Consider the following 24766-nt stretch of genomic DNA (forward strand, 5'->3'; position numbering starts at 1 on the left):
AAGAAATTTCTCTGTAACTAACGTTTTCTTCAGAGAGACTTGACTTCACCATGGCAGGAAGTGTTTTCTGCGTGCAGCGTTTACTAGTCTGATACACTATTACACCTTAAACGATGTACTCTTTACTCTTGCACTTCAGTTTACTCTTACACCGTCATTCGTGTAAAAAAAAGCACATGAGGGGGTCCGAGTCACACACATGTTATTTCCTGAGTGTCAATGGAGAGTGGGTACAGCATATTAACGTTGCGAAGTGAAAAGAGCCGTTTCCCTAAAGAAGGCATGTCCCCTTGCCGAAATGTTGGCTTCTTTAGAAGAGTGGTTATATGGCCCGGTTGGTACATGATAAAGTGAAAGGTTCCAGCACGCTACGACGCGAGCACGTGACAATAGCTAGACTTACAACCGTTATTGAATCCGTTCCTGTGGCTGTGTTCATCTCTCTTGTTTCTATAGCCACGGGACATGTACTTAGCCACCACGTTGGCGTACGTTGGCGTTCCCAGTAACCCGGAGGAGAGAGAGAGGGGGGGGGGGCGGTGTATTTAGCGCCTACATCAGCAAAACGATGCACAACTGCATGCCGTGTCTTGCCGTGACCGGGTTCAGCTCATTATCTTGCGTTTAATACCCTTAAAGTAATCATCATCTTATAGAAGCTTGCATAGCTAACTAAGGCTTCACCATAGATCATTTATTGCATAACTGGTGGCGTGACTAATGAAGGAACTATGACTATTTGGGCAGCAGCGCTATCCGCGATGCGCAGCGCTTATAGGGGCTAAAGTCCCTCTATTTTGGTGGCGCCCCTATTGGGGCGCCACCAAAATAGAGGGACTTTAGCCCTCTATTTTGGCGCCCCTATTAAGGTCCCTATAAAAGTAGGGACCTTAATAGGGGCGCCACTGAAAGCCGCGTAGCGGCGGCCGTTGGAACCGCTGGTGGGTCGCGTAGCAGACGCTTCATTTGCGCGCGTGCGATTTGCCGCTTGTGCGCGTCCCAGATAATTACTTTTGCGGCGATAGTGTGCGCAAAGGAGCCGCACTTTATAATAGCGGACATGTGTCCGATGTCAAAGCTCTGTGGGACGACAATGTACGTCACCATACGCGCCAAGTGTTTGCCACAGACAAGCGCCAACAAGCTTCCCTAGGAAGTGGAGCTCATCGTAAGTACACCGCCTTCGTTATAACGTCGCGATCACTAATGCCTGCATGCGTTGACGCGTGAACCAACGTCTTTTCTCGACACAGTAGCTTCGTTTACGTGCCATGTGTTTATATAGTATATTTTGAGGGAGCGCTGTCGCACCGGCGTATAGATTTCACAGGTGCGGCCACGCGAAGGGTCAGCGTTGGTAAAACTTTGAAACCAGCACGATAAACTTGTGAAAAAATAAACGATACACTTGTAATCGTCGGTGCAGAAGCGCACAGCGAAATTCTGCACCGATGATCGCATTCCAGTGCCATCAACAGGTAGAATGCAGTCGATTTCGTCCAGCACACGTGTGATTCCACGGCGCTTTTGTAAAGGAGCCGTCACCTTCCCCACATCCTCTGGCATTGCGCTTCGCGCCATTCGTTTTTCAAGAGAGCCTATGCATCGCGTCTTATCACTAATAACAACCTCATGTGCATTGTAGCGTCTACAATGCAGGCGAGGCGACCAAGTGTAAACGTAGTAGCGTTCGCTGAATACGTAGCGGCATAAATGGAGAAATAAAAACACGGTAATCGTTCTAACACTGCCGTAAACAAAGCGCGATTGCTTACTTTCTACGTCGTACAGCCGCAATCCACCGCCGCCGTCGCTCTCGCTCATGAAATAGCTCCGGAAACCTGTAGAAGTGCGTTCCTGCGATTTTTTGTGTCTGTTTGAGCAGCCGACAATGCAGCAGTTATTTTTCGACATCGCTGAGGCCCGACAGAATCGTTAAATCACGACGAAAACACATCCATCCGTGCACTCGCGTAGACGCTCGCGGGAACACTGCTCGCCGGGACCCGTCAGCGCTTTCGAGCCGTGGCGGCAGATGGCGTCGTCGGCGCTTTGCGCATCGCCTATACAGTGGCTAAGCACCAGCTACTGTCAGCGAGTATTTCGGTGGCCTGGACGTGCGTTCCTTTATAAGCAATGTAGATACGAATGAAATATAAGCCAAGAACAAAACCTTGAGCCTCTCTGACATGATTTGTTCCCATGCCACGCGTACTATTTTTCCATTGTGAGATACCCCGTGGTAGATTATTGCAGATATGAATAGGCAATATGCGAAATTAACAGCGCCATCTAGTGAACGCAGCAGGTACCCTATCCGCCATTTTGATGCTGGCGAGGCTCGACCACTACGCGCGGGCGACCCGCATGCGAACGTACGCGCTTCGACTGTCGCAGTCAGATTTTTTTGCTGGCGAAATGCCAGTACACTGCTGTGCACCGCTGTGCAAGCAGCGCGGAGTCACAGACAGCGATGGGAGCAAGGTATGTGGCATGAATTACGTTTTTGCAGCGATCATTTAAACGCAAAACAGGGTATGGCGTGCAGAAGCTTTATGGGCACATTCTAAGTTGCATGAATCTCCGCGGTGCACGGGCTGCACGAGAGCAATGCAGGACTAACCATTTTTCTGTGTTACGCAGACAGGCCGTGTTTTTATAGGTTTGTCAGCTTTGCGGCTAGGTGTTTTCACTACGTCGGGCCTCTCCACGACAGTGGTGCTCTTCGATTACCGTCTCGGACTCACCGCGGACTCGCCGAAAAGCTGTCCGGCATTCGCATTTCCCTATGGCTTCGGGGAATCCTCGGACTACCCGCGGACTATCCGCGGTGAGTCCGAGATGGTAAATCGAAGAGCCCCGGTGATTCCCTGCAGTCGAGTGGAGAGTCCGCCGCTGCTGTTGGGGTAACTAGTGTGATAGAACCGAATTGTTAGGACGGGCTGTTTTGTAATGAGATTACACCATGTAGGTAGACGACGTAGAAATGTTATTTTTGTAGGTGATTGCGCACAGAGACGTGTAGAGCTTCCGCTACTCCGAGTAACATGCCGTACACGCATCCTAGAAAGGCAGCTCGGTTGCTTGTCCGCGTTCAGGCTCCGTTGTGTCCGCAAGTACGGTCACCGCGCAGCAATAAAACTGTCATTCGGAAGATGAGGGCTATGCCCACTTTCGAAGAGAAAAGTATCTGCTCAGGCGCTTAACTTCAGTTCCCCCAACGTGCGCGGACGCAACTTTTCCATTCGCTCCTCTCTCACTGATTTTCCTTTACCAACGAAATAAAATCGAAAAGATAGCGGAGCGCGCTGCCGTAGGTTTGGAAAACTGGCACCATGAGTATCGCCAGGGCTTGACTGAATGACGTTCTGCATGAGTTCAGAGCGCGGCAGTCCCATTCATTCTCTGCATTTTAGTCTCTTCGGCTCAGTTGTGTTGCAGCTGTTTTGTTGTGTTGCAACTCACCTCACCTGAAAAATGTTTCATGTTGCATTATCAAACATACAGCTGTGGAGGCAGCCATAACTTAGTTGTACGGGATTCTGCCTTTTGGCTGCCTTAGACTCGCAGCTCCTAGAAACCTTTGAAGCTACCTGGAGATAAAAAATAACTGATTTAAATTCCCCCGAGTGTCCACAAGTGACTAATGCCTCTTAAGGCTTGCTGTGAAGGGCCATATCTAGGAAAGGCTGCTAGAAAAGGGGAGTGTGCGCAGAAAAAACTGAGGGGGGGGGGGTCACATTACAAGTGCATCATTAGTCCTGCAATGCACGTATTAGTGTGACCTCTATTTTTTGTGAGATGAATTTGTGATAGTGCCTGTGTTTGTAAACAACAATCAAACAGCTAAGAGAAACCTAGCTCATGACGTCGCACTGAATGTTTGTTTGCTTATATCTTGTAGGTATCCTTCCACCGCTTTCCGAAAGATGCAATGATATACAAGAAGTGGATTGTTGCAATCAAGAGGGATGAAGGCCCAGAATTTCAAGTCGGCAAGTCAACGAAGGTCTGCTCGAAGCATTTTAGGTCATCGGACTTTATACCTAGCGTTGCGAGTGGCCGCAGCCTCCTTCGGGACTCGGCAGTTCCGTCAGTTTTTGCTTTTTCCAAGAAAAAGAAAGAACGGAAGCCCCCAAAGCCACGTGCTTCACCACAAGTAAGAAGCCAAAATCCGGATCTAGGCCCAGGAGTGCTAGGCGATGAGCCTGTGCATAGCCCAGATGAAGTGGACGCAGCACCGGTCGGTCTAGAGGAACCCACTAGGCTCAACAGCTCACTTGAAGGTGAAAACGCACGTTTGGCCGAAACGATAAAACAGAAAAACAACGAAATCGCGCGGCTCCGAGACGAGTGTTGCCAAATCAAAGAGCAGCTTGTTGCTGCAAAAGGAATCATCGGGCAACTGGGCTTAGAAAAGGCGTCCTTGAGTTGCCAACTTGCTGCTGAAAGAGAACGAACGGCTCCCTTCACAATGGAACGGTTCAAGGACTGCGACGAAGACATGCTATTTTACACTGGGCTGCCAAGCTACAACCACTTCAAGAAACTTCTGGTCTACTTGAACCCCGGTGATGATGGGTGCAACGTTCTACGTTCAGAACGTGCAGAAAGCAGTGAACCCAGATCATCGCGAGGGCGTAAGAGAAAACTAAGCACGGAAAATGAGCTGTTTTTGGTGCTAGTCCGACTGCGCCTCGGCCTGTTTGAAGATGATTTGGCTCACAGGTTCTGCATTGCCCAGTAAACTGTGTCCCGAATATGCACATCGTGGATTAACTACCTGTATGTGAAACTAGGCCTGTTACCTCTGTGGGCTCCTAGAAGAATTGTAGATGCTACAATGCCACCCGAGTTTAAGGAAAAGTATTCATCGACTCGAGTAATCCTGGACGCCACGGAAATACAGTGCGAGGTGCCATCATCCTTGTCCCTACAGTCTACAACGTACTCCCCATACAAGTCGAGCAACACATTCAAGGGACTCATCGGCGTCCTGCCTAATGGCCTTGTCGCCTTTGTGTCAGAGCTTTTCACAGGATCCAGCTCAGACAGAGAGTGTGTGATCAGGAGTGGTTTTTTAGACTTGAAGTTTGACGACGAAGATGCTGTTATGGCAGATAAGGGCTTTCGCATCGAAGATCTCTTGGAAAAGAATGGAGTGAAATTGAACCTGCCGCCGTTCCTGAAGGGTGGCACATTCTCGCCTGAGGAAGTGAAATCTACAAAGGAGATTGCTGCTTTGCGGATACACGTGGAGCGGCGGATACAGCGGATAAAGGCATTCCACATTTTTGATAGACCCATACCGTTAACCTTGGCTCCACTGATTAACCAAATTTGGACTGTGACGGCAATCCTGAGCAACTTCCAGTCTTCTCTCATTCAACAGTCGAGTGGCAAACCGCAACAAGAGCCTTAGATGTGGCAAGCTAAAAAATTACGCCCACTTTCCCACGAGGGGATTTCTGCGAAGGATGCGGAGCGTAACGGGGCTCCATCTGAACAGCACTTTGCGACTTATCACAAAGTATCTATTTTTGCAATGCACCAATGAGCGATGGCGGAAAACGCTGCTCAGCTCCGATCTACAGGACCAAACCTGGGCTATCCAGCAGGCCAGGGAGGCTAGTGGAAGACAAAGTCTTCCGTCCTCCATCTGAGCGGTCTGGCCCGGACCAGCAACTAGCCGGATCTTGCAATAAAGTTGTTTCATTCATTCACCAATGAAGCGCAAGGGTTTTTTTTCAGCGCGCGCACTTGCTTTCACGAGACGAGCCCGCTTCCACTTTAAAAGCTCTGAAGCGACAGTGTTGCCGGCGTCTTCCTGGGCGCACGATGCCCATTCATTCTAGTGCCCTGCCACTAATTCAAACTCCACTTATTTTGAACAATTTTATGGCCCCCTTCAAGTTCGAATTAACGAGCTTTTACTGTACACTAAGTTCCATTAGATCCTCAATTAGTCTTATTTAAAATCAACTTTGCCCGCAATGAAAAGTGGTGGTTTCTTTTTATGAACCCTCCAGAACATTCCCACACATCAGTTTCAACTACAAAAAAACGTTTTCAATTTCTGGCGAAGGACGTTTCTTAAAACAATGTTTAATGCTTACTGAATATTTGTGGAGGACAGCTGTAATGTGACCACACCAAGGGTTGTGATGCGCGGGGCAGTTTCGAACAGCTAGATAGAATAAGCTGTTGGCACGCCGTGCCTTTCGTGAATAAAAATTGAGAGAAAACTACTGCCTGGGTCAGCCACTTACGTTTTGCCTCAAAATAGCCCTAGGTTTTCTTTCCATTCTTTATTTATCGAAGCTGAAATCGCCCCCCCTCCTGCCTACTCCCTAAAAGAAGGCAGCGCACCATTATTTTGTTTGTATATATCACATAGCCGTGTGACACACATGTTGCTCGAATTAATACAAATTAGGCAGAAGGCAGAAAGAGGCAGAAGAAGACATAGAACACCTCCTTCTACACTGCAAAAATTATGCTGTTCCCTGTAAAATATTCTTACAAACACTAAACAGATTGGACAGACGGCCGCTATCATTAGCAAAAGTATTGGGTCCATGGCCAACTGAAACTCTTCAAAACATTGCTGCAGGCGGCCTAGTACAGTTTTTAGAAGAGTCGGGAATATCAAAAACATATTGATTCACATTTGCAATTATTCTTCACATTGAGATACTTCTAGTCACATGTTTCGCGTTGCCTCTTGTGATTAAAGACAGCTGTGTTAAAATGTGTTTAAAGTGTGGGCAATGCCCAGTGACTTTTATGTGATGTGATCGCACTATACAAAAGGACTGTGGCACTGTGGGTTGAACTCTTCGGCAAAGTGCAAACGATTCTTGTGTGTGGACATTGTTGTCATCACGTGGACATTATGCATGACGTGTGAACATTCCTTTTAAATGGACATTGCCGTGAGTGAGTGTACTTTTATTTATAAGTTCGTGACGCTAATTAATAAGTAAGGGAAGAGGAGTAGCCGGAGCCATGTATAGGCACCCACCTCTCCTTAAACACATTTAATAAAAAAGAAAATACAAATTATACATGGCTGCAGCAAAGCACCAACCAAAACGAGCAAAAAAAAATACAGGAAGTTAAGGTGAACAAGCTGTGAGGGAACAGACAAAAAGGTGTCTGCGCAGTGGGGAACTTTTAGAATACTTTTCGACATGTCCTTCCAGTACAAAGCTAAACTGCTTCTCTCCCAGATGCCTTTGAATATAGGCTGCAGGCAAAGCTTTTGCCACTCAAAGAAGGTTGCAGCTCAATTTCAAGCGCCACAACACATTTGAGTATTTGTGCCTCTTTTAAACTTTTCCAAGGGACTCTTGTAGTTATCTTAAGCGGCAAGACAAAAACTTCTGATATAAGTGGGTATAAATACACAGAACACATCAGGAACGGGTTTCGAATATTGAAAACTTTTGAGTTTAACTAAATTTTGTGGCAACAATGTCCTACATAATAATAATAATAATATCTGGGGTTTAACGTCCCAAAACCACGATATGATATGAGAGACACCGTAGTGGAGGGCTCCGGAAATTTCGACCACCTGGGGTTCTTTAACGGGCACCTAAATCTAAGTACACAGGCCTCAAACATTTTCGCCTCCATCGGAAATGCAGCCGCCGCGGAATGTCCTACATATGCAAAGCTGCTATGGGAAACACAAAATTTCAGGTATGCTCGGAATGTTTTCTAGACATGAAGGCAAAAGCCCAGCTGGACCTTGTGTGTAGCCTTTGTGTTATTTTCATAAAGCCGCTGCCTCACTTTCTACCATAGCTGCTCCCTTGCGACAGTGGTTCTGATGAGCGGCATTTCAAGCTCTCCAGCCTCCTCCACTGCAGCATACTTCTTGTGACTAAGCCCATGTGCATCTTTAACCATAGCGATGTGAAATTCAGCTCCGAGTCACAGCGACACATACTACAATGAGTGTCCAGGTCGTTCTACGATGTGCTTGATTGTCTGCACCTCAAAATACTTTTTGTACATCTTTCTGAACCCCACAATGTGACCTTTAAACATAGACCTTAATGAACATGTACAAAACATGCAAAATTAAAAACACGACTAACCACACAAACTATCAGAAATAACCATCAATACACTAGCAAGTACCCGCCGCGGTGGCACAATGGCTGAGGCTGTGCGCGGCTGAGCTTTACGACGTGGGTCCGATTTCAGTCCTCGGGCTGCTTTGCAGATGCAAGTGAAAGGCGAAAACCCAAGTGTGTCAAGATTTTGGCAAAAATTAAAGAACTCCAGATGGTCTAAGTTAATCGGGGCCCTCCACTACAGCACGCCTCATAGGTTAGGTGTAGCTTTGGCGCACTAAGCAGCCGAAATCTGGAAGCTTCACTGATTACCGCCTGGCAAGATGGGGCAGCATGTGCTCAAAGAAGAAGGCATCAAGCTTTTTGCGCATTTCCTCCCACTCGTTCCTGTCGAACCAAATGCGCTCAATGCCAATCCACTTTTCCGAACACACGACAAAATCGCCCCACAAGCAGCCAGTGAGGGCCATCTGCCCAAGCACCTTAGCATAATACTCATGGTCTCTGTCCAGCTGTGGTTCACCATTTTCCCCGAACACCAAGGAAAACTTTCTTTTCTTCGCTTCCTCTGGCTCAGAGTCTTTCAGGGAATGGGGGCACTTGACCTCCAACACACCATATGCAAGTTCTTCCGGGTCGTACACGAGTCCGTCTGGTGTTGCACCCAACCAAGGGCACACAGGGTCTACCACAAGGCCGCAATGCTGCACTGACACATTATGCCCGTAGCTGTTCATGACAGCTATATACCTATCTTTGGCCATGTTCTCATTCCTTATGCCGTATTGCACCGTACGGATGTGCGTGAGGTCCTTCGGCTCAATGAGGTTACGGAGGCCCTTCTCCGTCCATGCCTGCCGCCTGACGACTCGGCCGAAAGTTGACGCAGTCAGTCGATTGGCCCGTGCCTGTCGCCAGCGTTCACTGAGCCGCTGCTGCCTTGAGTTCAGCTCGAGGTCCCGAGCTTCTTCTTGTGACAGCTGGATCTCCTGCACAATGTGGAAGTAAATAAGCATGAGAAAGCGCTACAAACTTTTAACGGCTCAGAGCTTTCGTACACTGTACTTTCACTACTAGCAAGACCCAATCAGCTTTCCTGCAGCCTAGCTGGTATGCCAATGTTTGTTTTCGGTACCGTGCTGCACTAAGAAGATTAATAGCCAGTCATCAAAAGACAGATTTAGGAGCCACTTTTAGGAGAGTCAATGGCATGAATGGCAGAACAGCAGCAGCAATGAAATTGTGCTTTTCAATAAGAACAGGCAAGAAAGGAGCACAGTTCCCGGTTTTTTAAGCAAAGCTTGGATAGCTAGGGTTCCATATATTTTTTGCATTTGGATATAGAAGCTCATGAGGCTGCAAATGTTTTCAAAGCGCAAGGCAATAAAAAAGTCCCCATGTGTGTCCCCTCATGTTTAAAATGGCATATGCAGTGGATGGTGACCGCGCACATAAAAAAACAACAACGGGGTGTTTGTCCTCCTCGCAAAAGTAGCTAGAGATTTGGGCTTGAGAGTGGCACACACCCCAACCGAGGCATCGGTGTTTGCACCACGGAAGGAATGCGCACCTGAGTCGGGCTCCACCACCTGCCGCCGCAGCGTTAGCGCCAGGTGATCCCTATTCTAAAACTCTATTGTTACAGTGCAGGTTTGACAAAATCAGAGGCCATGCAATCGACAGTGGCCCCAAGTTCGATTAAGTGTAAGTCTTGGTTTACATTACACTGATACATTGAAATGAATCAAAATACGGATTGGGTGGTAAAGCTAGCAAATAGCAAATGTTAGTCTGTAGAAGCACCTATGAGTGAGACTGTTTAATAACCACACAGCTTAACATCCTTCAAAATGTAGAACATAAAGCAATGATCCGCACTGATAAAATAAAGCACAGCATTAGTGCTGGGCTTGCCTGTAGTTTAAAATTGCTTAACCACTATCATCACTGGGCCATTGTCTTGGCATTTGTAACATTTGGTGGAAGCAAATAGGGCATTCATTTTCTCACTCTCTCTTTTTACAGAGGACTGCATAAGAATATTTCTATGCTGCATGTGCTCTACATCTAGGTCCACCTAATCAGTTAAAAACATGAATGGTACACACTCCACCAGTGCAGAGAGAAGTATCTTTTCTATACTGCACTTACAGTCAACACCCTCCATTCTTCAGCCGTGAATCTGCCGGGCAAGGGTGGTTGTGAGGCTCCGTCACTAAACAGAGTGAAAGCTGGCACTGGTGTCACGGTGGCTGCCCCTTGCGAAATGCTGGGTGACATCCACGTAGTGAAGCCTGCAGGGTGTTTTGCCTGCTGGTACGACAGTGCAGACCCCGCAGGCGCAGGCCCAAGCTTTGTGTCCACTGACGGCCCCCCAGCAGCAAGGAGAATGGCAGCAAAGTCGAAGGTCCCGAGGCTCTGGAGGTCCTCTCCCAGGCTATGGATCGCTTCAAGGTGTTGCTGCTCCTTTTGCTCCTCAGCCCGCGCATCAAAAAGTCGCACGGGCATTGGCATGCCCATGCCACCCTCACGTGGACTCCGCCAGTCCATGTTCTGCACGGCCATGGGCCTGATGCCTTGTCGTCGTGGGCGCCTCCATTGCTGCGGCAACTCTGTGCATGAAAGCTCTGGTGGTGCCTCTTTGAAGCCCTTCTGCTTCAGCAGAACAAGGAGGCGCAGAGCCGCAAGAATGTGGCTGCAGGCACCACCAGCCCCAGCGGGGCACTCACAAGTAGAATCTGCCACTGCTCCACTGTCGCTTTTCAAAGCCAAGCTGACTTTGTATGGCCGGCCACTCTTTTTCTGGCTTCGGTAGCACGTCGCACGTGCATAGACAATCCCGAGACTGTAAGAGCAACAACAACAACAAAAAAACTTTGTAAGCTGCACACAGTCAAGTTTGTCATCTTTTTACCGAGTGCCATATCACAAGTACGAATAAAGCTGTCGTGGCACTTGCCATGACAGCTTTATGCAAAGCAACAAGGTTATGCAACCTACTCTCCACAAAGTACTGACTATGTCATTCGGGAAAACCGCTGCGCAGCTGACGTTACAATGAAATAATACAAAACCTGCATGAAGTGCTTCGATGTGAACAACCTCTAGTGTAACATCAAAAACACTGCTTTTTATTGACGAGTTGGAAAACCACATGCCAGTGCTGCTGAAAAATCTCCAAACCAACATGCACCGAATGAATCAGGTTTTTAAGCAGTCCCACTGTTAACTTACGTTGACACTTGCGGTGGATCAGTTCCGTTCTTTCTAGCTGTCGTTGTAGACCGGTTTAGTCTAAATGTTTAGTAAACAAACTAGCGTACGTCGTGTTTTATACAAAGCAGCATGCGCACTCGTAAAGGCAGCACATTAATATTAGACCAGTAATGCATACGCGCGGACGCGAAATTTGTTTGCGCAAAAAACTGTTTTCATAGTACGAGCGATGTCCTTCGAGGCATGCACACTGCACCACCGGAACAGCTGCGAAGTTCCTGCGCGACCACGCCTGCTGATCGGACGTGCTAAAAATAAACGCCAAACCATAGCCTCCTCTTGCCAAACTATAATGACAAGTTATCCAAGCACGTGAGCACGCGTAGTGAAAGAAACACGCAGTGACATGACCGACCTCGCCGAGAACGCCCGCACGACGTTAACATCGGCGGCACTATTTGTACGTTGCTCCAAAAGGAAAAGCACTGCATGCTTTCAGAAGGTTACATAAAACGTCGCTTACGTACCTTGTGTCACAGGCGTTGGTCACAACCGACGACGGCAAGGTGTACGCTTCCACGGCGAAGGCATAAGATTTGGTTTGCTGCTTGGATGACGTCGGCGCCTGGTTTATTAGGTCCGCCACAGTGTCGTTCGATATACGCGGCAAGTTTTCTAAACAGTTTGTCCACATCACATGTTCGGGCACTGGGAAACGTCTTGCTGTGGCCATCGCAGTAGCTCAGCGCAGTGAAGCGGGTGTTCAGCAGTCGTACGGCCGTACTAGCGAACGCGTTTCCGTCAACCGCTCGCCCACATTAAAATGGCGGCGGGGTGAAAGTGCACAGTGTTGCCAGAGCACAAAGCAATTTCGCATATGGTCTATTGTGCCAGCCACCTAATATTTCGCGCTCTTATTTGGTAGTCACGAACTGTATGTTAACTCATAATATTATTAATATGCAGAAATATCTACGGCTCTATTCAGTCGAGCCTATATGCACTCAAATGGCAGACGACAGCTAACATGAATCTAGTATGTTTGCTTGTACGTGAAACTTTAGCATGCTGGTATTTTTCTTGTTCCGTTTCCTGAGGACATATGATGGCACGTCGCGCAACGTGCAACACAAAGCAGATTGACTTTTCGCGTTATGAGATGGGTCGAATAGATCCGCGTTACTTTCGCTCGCAGGTTTTTCGAGTGGAAGACCGAGGAGAACGGCAACAAGCAGCCGTACTACGTGTACTTCAAGCAGCCCCGGGGCATCGACATGACGAGGCGTGAATGGGACGGCGTGACCGACGCGCACCAGCTCATGCACAACGGGCACTGGATCGGGCCACGCCTGCTCACCATGGCGGGATTATTCGACGTCTCCACCTCCAAGGTACGTGTTCACGGAAGCACACAGCCATCTAACAGATGCGAACAGCAAACGCCTCCCATGCCTTCTAGTCCCGTACCAACTAATCCGAGAGCAGGCGGTGTAAACGGAGTATACTGACACGAGTGAGTGAGTGAGTGAGTGAGTGAGTGAGTGAGTGAGTGAGTGAGTGAGTGAGTGAGTGAGTGAGTGAGTGAGTGAGTTAGTGAGTGAGTGAGTGAGTGAGTGAGTGAGTGAGTGAGTGAGTGAGTGAGTGAGTGAGTGAGTGAGTGAGTGAGTGAGTGAGTGAGTGAGTGAGTGAGTGAGTGAGTGAGTGAGTGAGTGAGTGAGTGAGTGAGTGAGTGAGTGAGTGAGTGAGTGAGTGAGTGAGTGAGTGAGTGAGTGAGTGAGTGAGTGAGTGAGTGAGTGAAAGCTTTATTGAATATGTCCGGCGGTAAATGTTGGGCGAGTTTGTACGGGATCACCTTCTCACAAACTGCGCAGCAGGACAGGACTTCTTTCTTCGTTCTTTCTTTGTGTCCTGTCCTGCCGCGCAGTTCGTTAGATGTCCGGCGCCCTATTGGGCTGCGTGGGGCCACATGCACCCCAGCCAAGGTGACGGCCTCGAGTCCCTGGACACGGGCGGTCTACAGTTGATCGGCGAGGTGGTAGCTCAACAGGGCCGCCTCCCGTAGCGCCCCGTGGTTCGAGACTGCCATGTCTACCCAGTTCGTATAGGGGACTCCTGCTGCTTTCTACCGGTTCACTCCCACAGTTTGTGCTGCAGCGTCGCTCTGGCAGAAGGATTTTAGAAATTGTCTTATTGTTGCTCTGAATGAAAACGTTGCTGCAGTGTCTAAGACCCAAAAATGAATATTGTGGTGCCTCGGAGTGCATTGTCTGCATCCGAAAAACGAAAAAAATCACAGCATATCCACGGAGTGAATGATGATGAGTGGGCGAAGCTGCGGAGGTTCATCGGTAAACCGTGAATCTTCCGTGAATTCTGCCCAGTACATCATCACCGACGTGAGATCGGGCGCGTTTATACTCAAGGTTCGATGAGAGTTATGACGACTTGCAGCTCACTTTAATTTTACATGTACGCTGTGAATTTTCATTGTTTAATCACGCACAGGAGAAATCGCACACACGCACTGCCTTGGAGGTCAAAATCCAGTGCCTATATATACGGGGTGGTCAGTGAACGGTTGTGCAGCGCGAGCGGTCGGTTTTTTCAATCAAGACGCTGCCGCGACGCTGCCTTGCGACGCTGCCTGCGTAGGAGTGGAGGAGACCGTAGGAGAGGAGAAACATCTGGCGTCTTTCGTTAAGCAGCTGGCGTCTTTTCGTTTTGCTTTAGAAACATCTGGTGTCTTTTCGTTTTGCTTTTAGAAAATATCTGGCGTCTTTCGTTGGTTTATTTCATCAATCAACGGCGTTTTGAACAAAATTTTTATTGTTTAATCACGCACAGGAGAAATCTCACCAGGCACTACCTTGGAGGTAAACAATGGCTGCTAATGGGAATGAGAGACAGAAGAAGTCGGCTTTTAGCTAACACTTACACTTCTACTTCTACTAAAGTTTCCTACTGGAACATGCCAATGGCTGCTAATGGGGAATGAGAGACAGAAGAATTCGGCTTTTAGTTAACGCGCACGCTGCGAATTTTTTATTGTTCAACAACGCACAGGAGAAATCTCCCACCGGCACCACCTTGGAGGTCAAGATCTGGTACTAGCGTTAAGACTGGTTACGCACTACGACGGGGACAAACGGGTGCCGCTTTAAGGAGCTTCGCCCCTAAAATGCCTTTCTTGCGATGGCACGAAATAGTGACAATACATCCTTTAGGTGCGAGGATGCAAGGCTGGGTAAGTCGAAATGACTCATCACTCCTCGTGAGATATCTCCACCCACCTAACTTTGGAGGTCATGACATTGTCACGTGGACGTTTCTTTCACGAAGGCAGCAGTCGGTGTGTTCAAGACGAAACTCTTCATTTGGCCGAACTTGTGCCCGGGAAACGAAAAGTCAAACTACAAGCAATAGACGCTGTACACTGATAGCGGCGAACAGAGCGTCGGCAACCTGATCTGCGGTTTCGGCGCGTCGGAATTTATACATGCGGCATCGAACATTTGAGTCTTATCGCTGGTGGCCGCGCTAGTTTGAGCGCTCAAACCTATCAGAAGATTCTAAAGCAACCTGGAAGGTTCCCAGACATTCGGTCGCGGTTTGCGAAGGGCAGTGGCTATACGTGTGACGAACCGGTTACATAGAAATACAAAAAGGAAGCACGCTTGACAATATCACAGGGGAGCGGGGGGCAACATGCGGAACAGGCAACAGTGATGGAAAGGGTGTTATACTCACTTCTAAATGTTTGCGCTATTCGTCAGGTCAGCGCGTGAATACCGTTGTTTTTGCGTTGTTTTTGGTTATGCAGCGTGATGTGTTTACGCTTTCGTGTGCGCGAGTTACAATGCACTCGCTAATTTAAATAGGAGGTGAATGTTTACTGTAAACAAAGGGCCGATAAGATATGAACATTACTTTGTATAGTTTGCAGCGCGCACCACTTCGACTTCGTATAAAACAAGCTTATTTTCGCTCTGCTGCCATCTATTGTCCTTGATTCGCAGGACGTCCTGTACAGCTACACCATTCTGACCATGGACTCTCCTCGCTATCTGCAGTGGCTTCACAACCGTGTGCCCGTAAGTAAATACACGGAAACGAAAAGTCAGGCGTTCTGCGTTGATACTCAAGAAAAATGAAATAAGGCTACGTTTTTTAAGAGGGTGTAAGTATACCGTGCATGAAGGAAGTATTTTGCACGTTATGTGCTAATTTGCAATATTCTTGAATGGTTAATTTCGACATTCCTCTTTTTCGTTTTACACACTCCGCTGCTACGTGCGTTATCATAGCAACTGACATTTGCCGCAACGGCCTTCTCAAAAATTATGTATATTTTTAAGTTTTCCTCAAAGTTGTGACATTACACGAACCGTATTGTGTCTGTGTTATATTCAGCCAGTGACATACCCAGTGAATAATACGCGTGCATGAATTTATGTAAAATAAAGAGTGGTTCTGCTTGCGTGTACCAGAAAGCAAGAAAGATAGGAAAACATTTATTAGGCAAATGTGCGGACTTAGTGAATAATAAGCAGATATAGCTCAGCACGCCAGCATGAACGTTCCTGTAGCGTTGGGTTCCGCGTTCATGTCGTATACCTATTGTGTTTTAGCAATGTCAGACCGCATAACCGAAAAATTTTTTGTAGAGAACACCATGGTCACTACAGTGTCACTCGCCACTACGGAGACGTTAGCAACTGCATAGTTCAGCCACGCAGTCGTCCTTTTACTTTGGCTGCGTGAAAATTCGTTGCCGAACGAAATGGCGTGGTCATAACCCAAGGTCGAAGCGTTCATGGTTACCCATATGCCCAAAGGGTATCCACTCAACATCGTAATTCAAGGGCGTCACCGCTCGTCACATCGTTATCAAAGTTCCCGCTGTAATCTTATCCCACGTGAATGCCCACATGTCTTACGTTAGATGCTGTTATTACCTCATCTTGTTCCGAAGCTGCAGAACTGGTTAAGAGTTTCGTCGCATAGCCCAGTAATGATGCTGAAGAAATGGGTGTAACAGGGGCATTCAGCATGCTCCTATTTTAAGAATAGGCATTTCTTTCCAACACGCTATCTATCTATCTATCTATCTATCTATCTATCTATCTATCTATCTATCTATCTATCTATCTATCTATCTATCTATCTATCTATCTATCTATCTATCTATCTATCTATCTATCTATCTATCTATATCTATCTATCTATCTATCTATCTATCTATCTATCTATCTATCTATCTATCTATCTATCTATCTATCTATCTATCTATCTATCTATCTATCTTGCATTATTACCCTCAAGAGCCAGAAATGCGATGTAGAGGGGGCGGGTACTATTAACACAAATACAACAATTAACGTTCAAACGAAAATTAGTTGTTATAGGCTAAAAATATAATGCTAGTGCAGTCTTGGAGGACGACGTGTCCTCAGTGCAGAGGATGGAGGGGGAGAAGTTGGTCACACTCATCACTGGTCTATGGCGGAATAAAGCCTGAAAGTATAGTCAAGTGCAGCCTGTGGCTGGGGAAAGGATGTTTAAGAACGCGATCTTGCGTACACTGCGACGAGCAAGCCTGAAAGAGTCTATATATTGCCCACATTGTCCACATTGCACAATGCAGCTCATCCTGGACGGTGATGAGGCGGTGGCATCGTGGTTGGACCCCAACTATTCCTTCGAAGAGGTACGCTCTACGCGTTTCCGAAGTTTCTTGCTTAGAAAACAGAAAATATACATATTCAAGCTTTGAGATGCAATCGTGCGGGGTCATCCCTAAGACAATGCCGAATGTAACCGTAACTCAAGCATTGCCTACGAACAAGGGCTGCTATAGATATAGGATTCTAATACGTGCCAAGATGTGTACTGATCATGCAAGTGCTCATGTGCTTCGGATACGGAATATAGGTGCGCTGAGTCACTGCTGTAGAACTGCTGCTAAAACAGCTACACGAGGAGGGCTTAAATACTACTTAGTGAAAACGTAGCTCATCAAAGCCACATGGTAAACTACGAGCACAGGCTCAAAAATGCAACAGGTATATTGCCGAGTACCTGGTTGTATCGCAACAAATTGCTTATTCGATTTCGGTCATGTGGCATATGATCCAAATAAAGTAATAAAAGAAAACAGAGAGGACGATTTTGTTCCATGTTGTCACGTGAAATGTGACGCAGCTGACTTACTCGGTGCGGTGCCCGCCAAACCTGGTGTGCCACCCGGTCTCACCCAGCGTGGCCAAGGTGACCAACAACACGGTCGAGTGTGTGCTGCCTTACAACAACGGAGAGTGAGTGTGCTGCATCCACCATTCTTCTATGCACTGTGTACTACTTCCAAGCGCTCGTTCGATTGGTTGATCACAGCGCGTTAGACGAGGGACGACCGTCGGAGAACATGCAGAACTCTATGACTTCCAACTAGTTGATTGTCGTAGAACACACGTACAGTCATGGAAATTTGAAATACGAACGAGTTAGGACTAACTTAAATACGTTATTTGTTTTTTTTTTGTTTTTTTTTTTTTTGCTTTCGCCAGTACTCGTGTCTGCATGAACCAGTTCACCTTGGAAAGGGTATCGCTTGCGGAAACTGTTCGCGCTTGATTTTCTGTAACTGTACACTGGGGGCACACATAGTTTGGAAAGAAAAGCAGAAATAATTAGTGATAAAGCCTTAAATTCCTGATGCGAATAGAGAGACTGACTGAGTGATACTACACCGGTTTCCCATTCGCAAGACGAAACCAGCGCAAAGATGAAAGTAGGAGGACAACATTGGAAAACATGATTGATCCCTCCGTCACAGGAATCGGGATAACACGAAAGTAAAGCGTGCCCTTACAGAAGTAACTGAATGTTTACTGTACATTGATATAAGAGAGTTTGCACAATGTATATTGATGTCTGGCGGCTAAAGCACCGTTTAATGTGGTATGTACCCAATTTGATGATTGATGGTACATCTCCATCCCGACGACTAACTTCCATGCTAAATGATTAAACAAACCCTTGTGGTAGCTCTAGTAGTTACCGGTGAAAGCGTAATCAGAGAACGAGGTGTGATAGCCAGAAGAGCGTCCCATGTCGGACGCAGAACTTGGTCGCCATCCCGCGGCATATTAAAATGTGATCGAACACCACGGCCGGACTAGATGGAAACGCAAAACGCGTCGTGCCGCCCCAGTATCCCGGCCGCGATTTTTCTCGAGGCGAGCGCGCGAGCGGGGAACGCGGTGTTACAGCCAGGTGAGGCAGGCACGCGTCGCAGATCTATTTTTCGTTTGGATTAGCGTGATGATATGAGCGAAGCTGACGCTTTTACGACGCTTGCGCTAAGGTTGCCACCTCGAGGTGTGTTAAGGCATTGACAAAATTTAAGTGCTATTGAAAACGCACCGAATGGGACGGACGTGTAACTCGTTGCAGGTGCTAATCGCGGAGGCCATAGTAATTACGAATTACTTTAATTTGCCGCTCCCAGAGGGCAACACCACCCCGCCGACCGGCAGAATGGTAGATATAAAAGGCGCGTTTGTAAAGCCTCTGGAGTCTGTGACCGTGGCGCAGTGGATAGCGTGCCCGGCATCTGTTGGTGCGTACCGAGCGGTCGTGGGTTCGATGCCCGCTGACGGAACTTTTTTTAACACGAAAGTGTTTTATGCCGGGGTCCACCAAATACATCCGTCACGGATATGACGTTGATAAAATGGACTCCAACGGGTGAGAAAGAAAAAGATACCCCGCTGGGAATCGAACCCACGACGCTGCGGCCGCGTCGGCAAGCTCCCGGCGCCCTACCGACTAAGCTAACTCGGAAGATGCGAGACACGGTGCGAACGCGCCTTATATCTTTCACACATTCTCTTTCGCGGCGGGCGGAGCGGGGCGGTGCCGCCGTCTGTGAGATGTGAAAAGAAGTAATGCTTCACGATCGACACTTACTAGCGCTTACTCCGAGATTGCACGCGGTATAGGAGGTCATGGTTACAGCGTCTTGATACCAGAGAGGTAGACTGGCCGCGCTGGCGTCGCCGAGGCACCCTTGACGCAGTTACGTTGGTTAAGGTCTTTCTTTGCCTTTCGCTTCGTGTTAGCGTGCGTAGGCTCATCGGAGTAGTGCAGCTTCCACGTGCACCAACGGGATTTCTCCGCCGCCGACTGCTTCGACCGCGAGAGCACCGGCTAACAAAACTGCTGCAATACGCGTTGCAGGAAGGACGCGATTTCGACGGGCGAATGTCGTGCCTTGGTGGAGCGAGAGCAGCGCCTGCGAGGCAGAAACCAGCGGGACGCATGCGTTTGCGGCTCAGGCTACGAACCTCTACTTCCCGTGTTGCTGAAGCGCAGTGTGTGTTAGTGTATGCATGAGCACAGGCGTCGGCTACCCATTACTAGAAAGCGCACACCGTGCCGTTTCTCTACTTAATTGACGACGCTTTGAAGAAGTGCATACCGGGTACCAGTGTTGATTATGAGCTTGTTGATATCATCCTTACGCGGGATTCACGATTCGCTGTGTCCAAATATATGTTCACACCGTCAGATACCACAACGGTTTAATCATAATCATGGGCGTTAGTCGTCGCGATAGAGACATGCTGTCAACACGGGTGCATCCACGTCAAACGGTGTACAAGGTCTCATATATCACTACACAATAAGCACTACTTCTGTGAAGACACGTTTCACTTTCGTGTTATACCGATTCCTATGACGGAGGGATCAGCCATGTTTTTTCTTTGCCATCTGATCGTGTATATCTTTTCGACTTCATTTTTGCGACGGAAATACGTCACTGAAGTCTTGGTGGACCCCGGCATAAAACACTTTCGTGTTAAAAAAGCGAGTATTGGCGCCATAAAACATCACTTGGTGCACGCTGCAGTGTGCGGAGGTATAGAGCGTCAAGATGCGCAACATGCAACAAATCCGCACAGCGATAACGCCATCGAGTCAATGTATACAGTTATTGCGCACGTGATTTATTTAACCTCTTTACGCTAGCCATAAGCGAGTTCCTGTGACAAACGAAAACACGAAATTGGGCTAGCTGATTTGTGAAGGACATTGAAACTATAATTCAGCCCTGCCGAAGCGTCAACAGTCATGCCGAGGATTATGGTTCGTTATCGTTGGCGAAGCAAATCTCTGGGACAGTTATTGGATGATACCGTATCGGAGACTTAGGCCTGAAGAAGCATCTTTGGTGAACAAAACAACGCACACACGGAGACGAAGTCAGAGAAAGACGGTGGCAAACTTGCAACAAACATCACTGACAAAAAAGAGAGAAAAATAATCGCGGCATAGGTATGTACTACACACGTTTACAAATTAATGTATTGCGACGATGCATTGTTGATGTTAACATCGTCATTTGGCTATATCTGTAGTTGTAATCTTACTACCTTCGCTACTGTCGTTCCCAATGAAACATTTATGTTTATAACGCACAGGAGGCCCCAATTCAGTTTACACTACGGGACCTCCTTCTGTACATCATTATCTTGTACAGTGTATTGTAAAAGAATAAAAATTGATTGATTGATTGATTGATTGATTGATTGATTGATTGATTGATTGATTGATTGATTGATTGATTGATTGATTGATTGATTGATTGATTGATTGATTGATTGATTGATTGACCGCTACACTGTAATCATCGCTGTGCAGCAGTCTTTACCTATACGTCGCCATTTCCACCTTTGGCTCTTCTAGTTTGTTCGTAAGCCCGAGAAAAGTTGGTGCTATAAGCCAGGCATTGACAGGCGATCTTATTACAATATGCACGCTTGAATGGTTCTCACGGTGCAGAATTAACGCAATACATCAGGGGCGGCACCATGTTTTTTTGTTTTTGTTTATACTGGGGGGAAGGGGGGTGTCAGGGAGGCGGGGAACTTCTGCGTTGTGTTTTGACCGTTTGCTATTAGAAGGCAAGGGGAGCAGGCAAGAATAGTAGGGGGGAGGAGTCCGCCATCCCCCCCCCCCCCTCCCTGAGGCCGCGCCTGCAATACACCAATTGAAGAGACATGTCCGTACACTGATTCAAACCACCAAACACGGAAAACACTGTATACGAAGTGTAACAAACAGTTGACTATTCGGGGCGTCTTTTCAGTCACTTTCAGACCTTTGTCACTTGCAATTCACGTATTTGTCGCACAGTCTTTTCTGGCTGACAGTGCTTGTGGTTTCTCTCTACTGCGGCGCAGGGATAAGGGTCACAGCCAAGTGGTGGCCACGCCCAAGAAACGCGCTTCCAAATCGCCCACTAAACCTGTCAAGAAGGCGCACAGGCAAGTGAACGCTACGCGCTAACGTTTTACGGCTAACGACTCTAACGAAACACTGAGTTGATTTAAATGGGATTACTCCGGGCCATCACCGCCCATAACACTGTCGATTTATAAAGCACATCCGGTTTATAATTCGCCGGAATGTGTAATAATAATAATATCTGGGGTTTAACGTCCCAAAACCACGATATGATTATGAGAGACGCCGTAGTGCAGGGCTCCAGAAATTTCGACCACCTGGGGTTCTTTAACGTGCACCTAAATCTAAGCCCACGGGCCTCAAACATTTTCGCCTCCACCGAAAATGCAGCCGCCGCGGCCGGGATGGAATGTGTAACAGAATAAATAAATGTACTAAAATGCATGAAATCAAGCGTGATTATCCTCGTAACAAGTTTGAGTCGCTTCAGACTAGTAACGCTTGTTTTAAGTGTCTGACACCGTACACCCGTACATGGCCGTACTGGAGAGGCAGGGACCAGGAGAACCAGAGTGCGCCTTTCCAGTCCGGCCATGGCCCAGTGTGTCATCTACGAATGTAATCTGAATGCTTGCTTTAACTTGGGCGAAAAGGTTTTAATGTTTTGTTCAGAAATTTCACCGCGTCGTAAGAAATACCGGAGCGTAAAAAATCTCTCATAACGGTGCTTGCTGCTGGAGGCCTCAGGTCAAGCCTGAATTTGTTGTGTTGCTCACCTTTTGTTATGTACTGCGTTGTGCAGAACTTATTCCAGTCATTTGTGCGTTTTAGCTTGTGTACAGTACACGTGCGAGTTCATTCAGTGCCTGTCTTTACTCGTGCGCAGTACTTGGCAAACGTTCTTGATATTTGACTGCAACCTGTGCTTTTTGATTGCCTCTATCCTTTTCTTTTTTTTTTGCGTACATTACTGTATGCGTGTATCACTGAGCTATGGAAAGAATCTGTATCGAGAATTGTTCCGAAGTTCAAATTCAGAATGAATCTGAGTAACGAAAGCTGTGGCTCGTTGGGGCTTTATGCAGGAGCCGCTCCCGGTCGACCGTCAGGTCGGCCAGCTTCCGCTCATCCCGCTCTTCGTCGTCGAGCGTCCGCTCTCGCCACCGCTCCCGCTCCAGGAACGCGTCGGGGGCGGTGCGCAGACGCTCCAAGCCGCGCCACCGCGCAGCCTCCGACTCCTCCGAGCGCCGCCAGCGTAAGCACTCGCACAGACGCAGCGACTCGCACCGCCACGGCCGTACATACTGAGGCCTCTCCCGTCGGCTTCACGTGCGACCCAGGCGCGGATGAGTCGCTCGCTACTATTGGTCGTTAGTGCCGAGTGGTTCGGTCACGTGACCAGTTCCCGCCGCGGAATTTGGTCCTGTCGATTACATGGGCTAGCTCCATAGTCCTCGCGCGTGTCTGCGAGAGCTTGGAGGAGCAGCAGTTCGACGAAAGCAGACTTATTACTGCGTGGCGCAAATAAATTTTTGACGACGGCTGACTCAAAGAAGCTGAAGTTTCCGATCATTTTTTTTTTAAACAGGCAAGCTTTTCTTGGCTAGGTTGTAGAAAGCGCGCACACAGCTGGCGTCCGCAAAAGCCGTGCCAGAAAGCACGTGACCTCTCCCACCGGAACTGATGCCGGTGCCTATAAATGCCGGAGAAGCCACCTGCAGCACCAGCCGCTTTGGCATAAGAGAATCCCCGCTACTGAAGGAAAAGTCTCAAGTCAAATAGAAGATGGAAAGCGCATAGGAATAGTCGGCGCTCTGCGAAGAGCGCCGACGTCTGCGACGCGCGGTCACTGACGTAGCATCTACAAAGGGAGCGCGCCCTTGTCCACCGTATCAGTTGGCCTTGAACACAGCTCGGCAGCACCACTTTGCAGCACCTTTCCGTAAAACCTAGCAAAATGAAATGCTTTCGTGTTTTCATCTCGTAAGAATTATGCGGCGTAAGAATTATGCGTTATACGTAAGAAAACACACATGAAAAACAAAAAGAAAACAAAAAAATTGGCCACGTATCTGCGTGCTTCGCTGCAAATGTCGTCTAAAGACGATAGAAGAGGCGCCGCGTGAGATATGGACGCCATCGCCATCTGGCAATACGTCCGGAAACATGAGTGCTGTGTTGCGGGCTGGTAGTTCCGGCGCAGCAGCAGGCAAAGAACGGCGGTGACCAACGCGACCGGCGGGGACGCCAGCCAGCCCGAACACGCGGTTTGGCACGAAGCGCTGAAGCAGAAGAAACGTCCGCACTCAACGAGTACTCTCCACACACTCCTTTATTTACACGTCGCCTTGGTAAAAGAGGAATGCCAGAGCGGCGCCCCATGGCATTCGTACAGTGCAATAGGCTTCCCAAGCAACGCTTAGTGGCGCTGCTGGATGGATGGATGCTATGAGCGTCCCCTTTAAAACGGGGCGGTGACATGTCTGCCACCATGCTCGAAGAAAAAAAAAAAAGCTTCCTTGTTTCATGTTGGCCTAATACCTTATCTACATTGATTAAATCTATGTTATTATACCAAAACAATATAAATTCACTGTCCATCTCTCTGCCTCTTAAGGCAGAATGACCTTATTTTTCCCCCATTATTTATTTTTGTTCTTTATCTCTACTTTTCTGCCACCAATACTCTAACCGTCTCTTACTTATTTCTATCGCAGACGTGTGCAGCTTTCCATTGTTGTCCCTAAAACCCAAGGCTTCATGTAGACTCGTGCCCACACGTATACCTGGGTGAATATCGCCACATTCAATCAGTACATGTTCCATCGTTTCCTTAGTTCCCCCGCAGCATGTACATTGTTCTTCTCCGTTACTGAATCTCGCTTTATAACTACGCGTTGTAAGGCAGCCCGACCTTGCTTCAAACAGTAAAGCGCTTCCCCTTGAATTATCATAAAATCTTTCCCTCCTTATTTCGTTTTTTCCCTTTCGGTAGTTACTCAGAGCCGGCTTCTTTTCCATCGCTGCCATCCAATAAGTCCTCTCCGCCTCTCTGACCTTCCGCTTAATGCTCCTTGTTGCCATATCGCCCGCACTACTAGCCGTATATTTACTGGTGAGCCTCCTAGTTCTTTTTCTCCACTGCGTGTCAACACTTTTTCTATACAAATACCTGAAAACCTTCTCTGCCCATCTACTGTTCTTCATTTTCCTCA

General features: G+C 47.8%; 3 protein-coding genes across 3 annotated transcripts in view; 2 read left to right on the forward strand and 1 right to left on the reverse strand.

Annotated features, from left to right (window-relative positions):
• The window catches only part of LOC119395887 (abasic site processing protein HMCES), a 28982-nt gene extending 6123 nt beyond the window's left edge, over positions 1 to 22859 (forward strand). The window contains exons 4-9 of the mRNA XM_037662902.2: positions 12499 to 12694; positions 15320 to 15394; positions 16948 to 17010; positions 17505 to 17617; positions 21548 to 21631; positions 22637 to 22859. Coding sequence (XP_037518830.1) covers positions 12499 to 12694; positions 15320 to 15394; positions 16948 to 17010; positions 17505 to 17617; positions 21548 to 21631; positions 22637 to 22859 — 754 coding nt within the window. The remainder of the gene's footprint in view (positions 1 to 12498; positions 12695 to 15319; positions 15395 to 16947; positions 17011 to 17504; positions 17618 to 21547; positions 21632 to 22636) is intronic.
• On the forward strand, positions 2378 to 5578 carry LOC125758986 (uncharacterized). Its single transcript, XM_049416808.1, has 2 exons — positions 2378 to 2484; positions 3905 to 5578. Exons 1-2 carry the CDS (start codon positions 2419 to 2421, stop codon positions 4745 to 4747), a joined length of 909 nt encoding a protein of 302 aa, XP_049272765.1. The 5' UTR covers positions 2378 to 2418; the 3' UTR covers positions 4748 to 5578.
• On the reverse strand, positions 8331 to 12186 carry LOC119395886 (uncharacterized). Its single transcript, XM_037662900.2, has 3 exons — positions 11831 to 12186; positions 10239 to 10932; positions 8331 to 9076 (listed from the first exon to the last, which is right to left on the reverse strand). Exons 1-3 carry the CDS (start codon positions 12034 to 12036, stop codon positions 8396 to 8398), a joined length of 1581 nt encoding a protein of 526 aa, XP_037518828.1. The 5' UTR covers positions 12037 to 12186; the 3' UTR covers positions 8331 to 8395.
• Positions 22860 to 24766: the final 1907 nt, after the last annotated feature.

Source organism: Rhipicephalus sanguineus, chromosome 6 (assembly GCF_013339695.2).
Source record: "Rhipicephalus sanguineus isolate Rsan-2018 chromosome 6, BIME_Rsan_1.4, whole genome shotgun sequence".
Classification (NCBI taxonomy): Eukaryota; Metazoa; Arthropoda; class Arachnida; order Ixodida; family Ixodidae; genus Rhipicephalus; species Rhipicephalus sanguineus.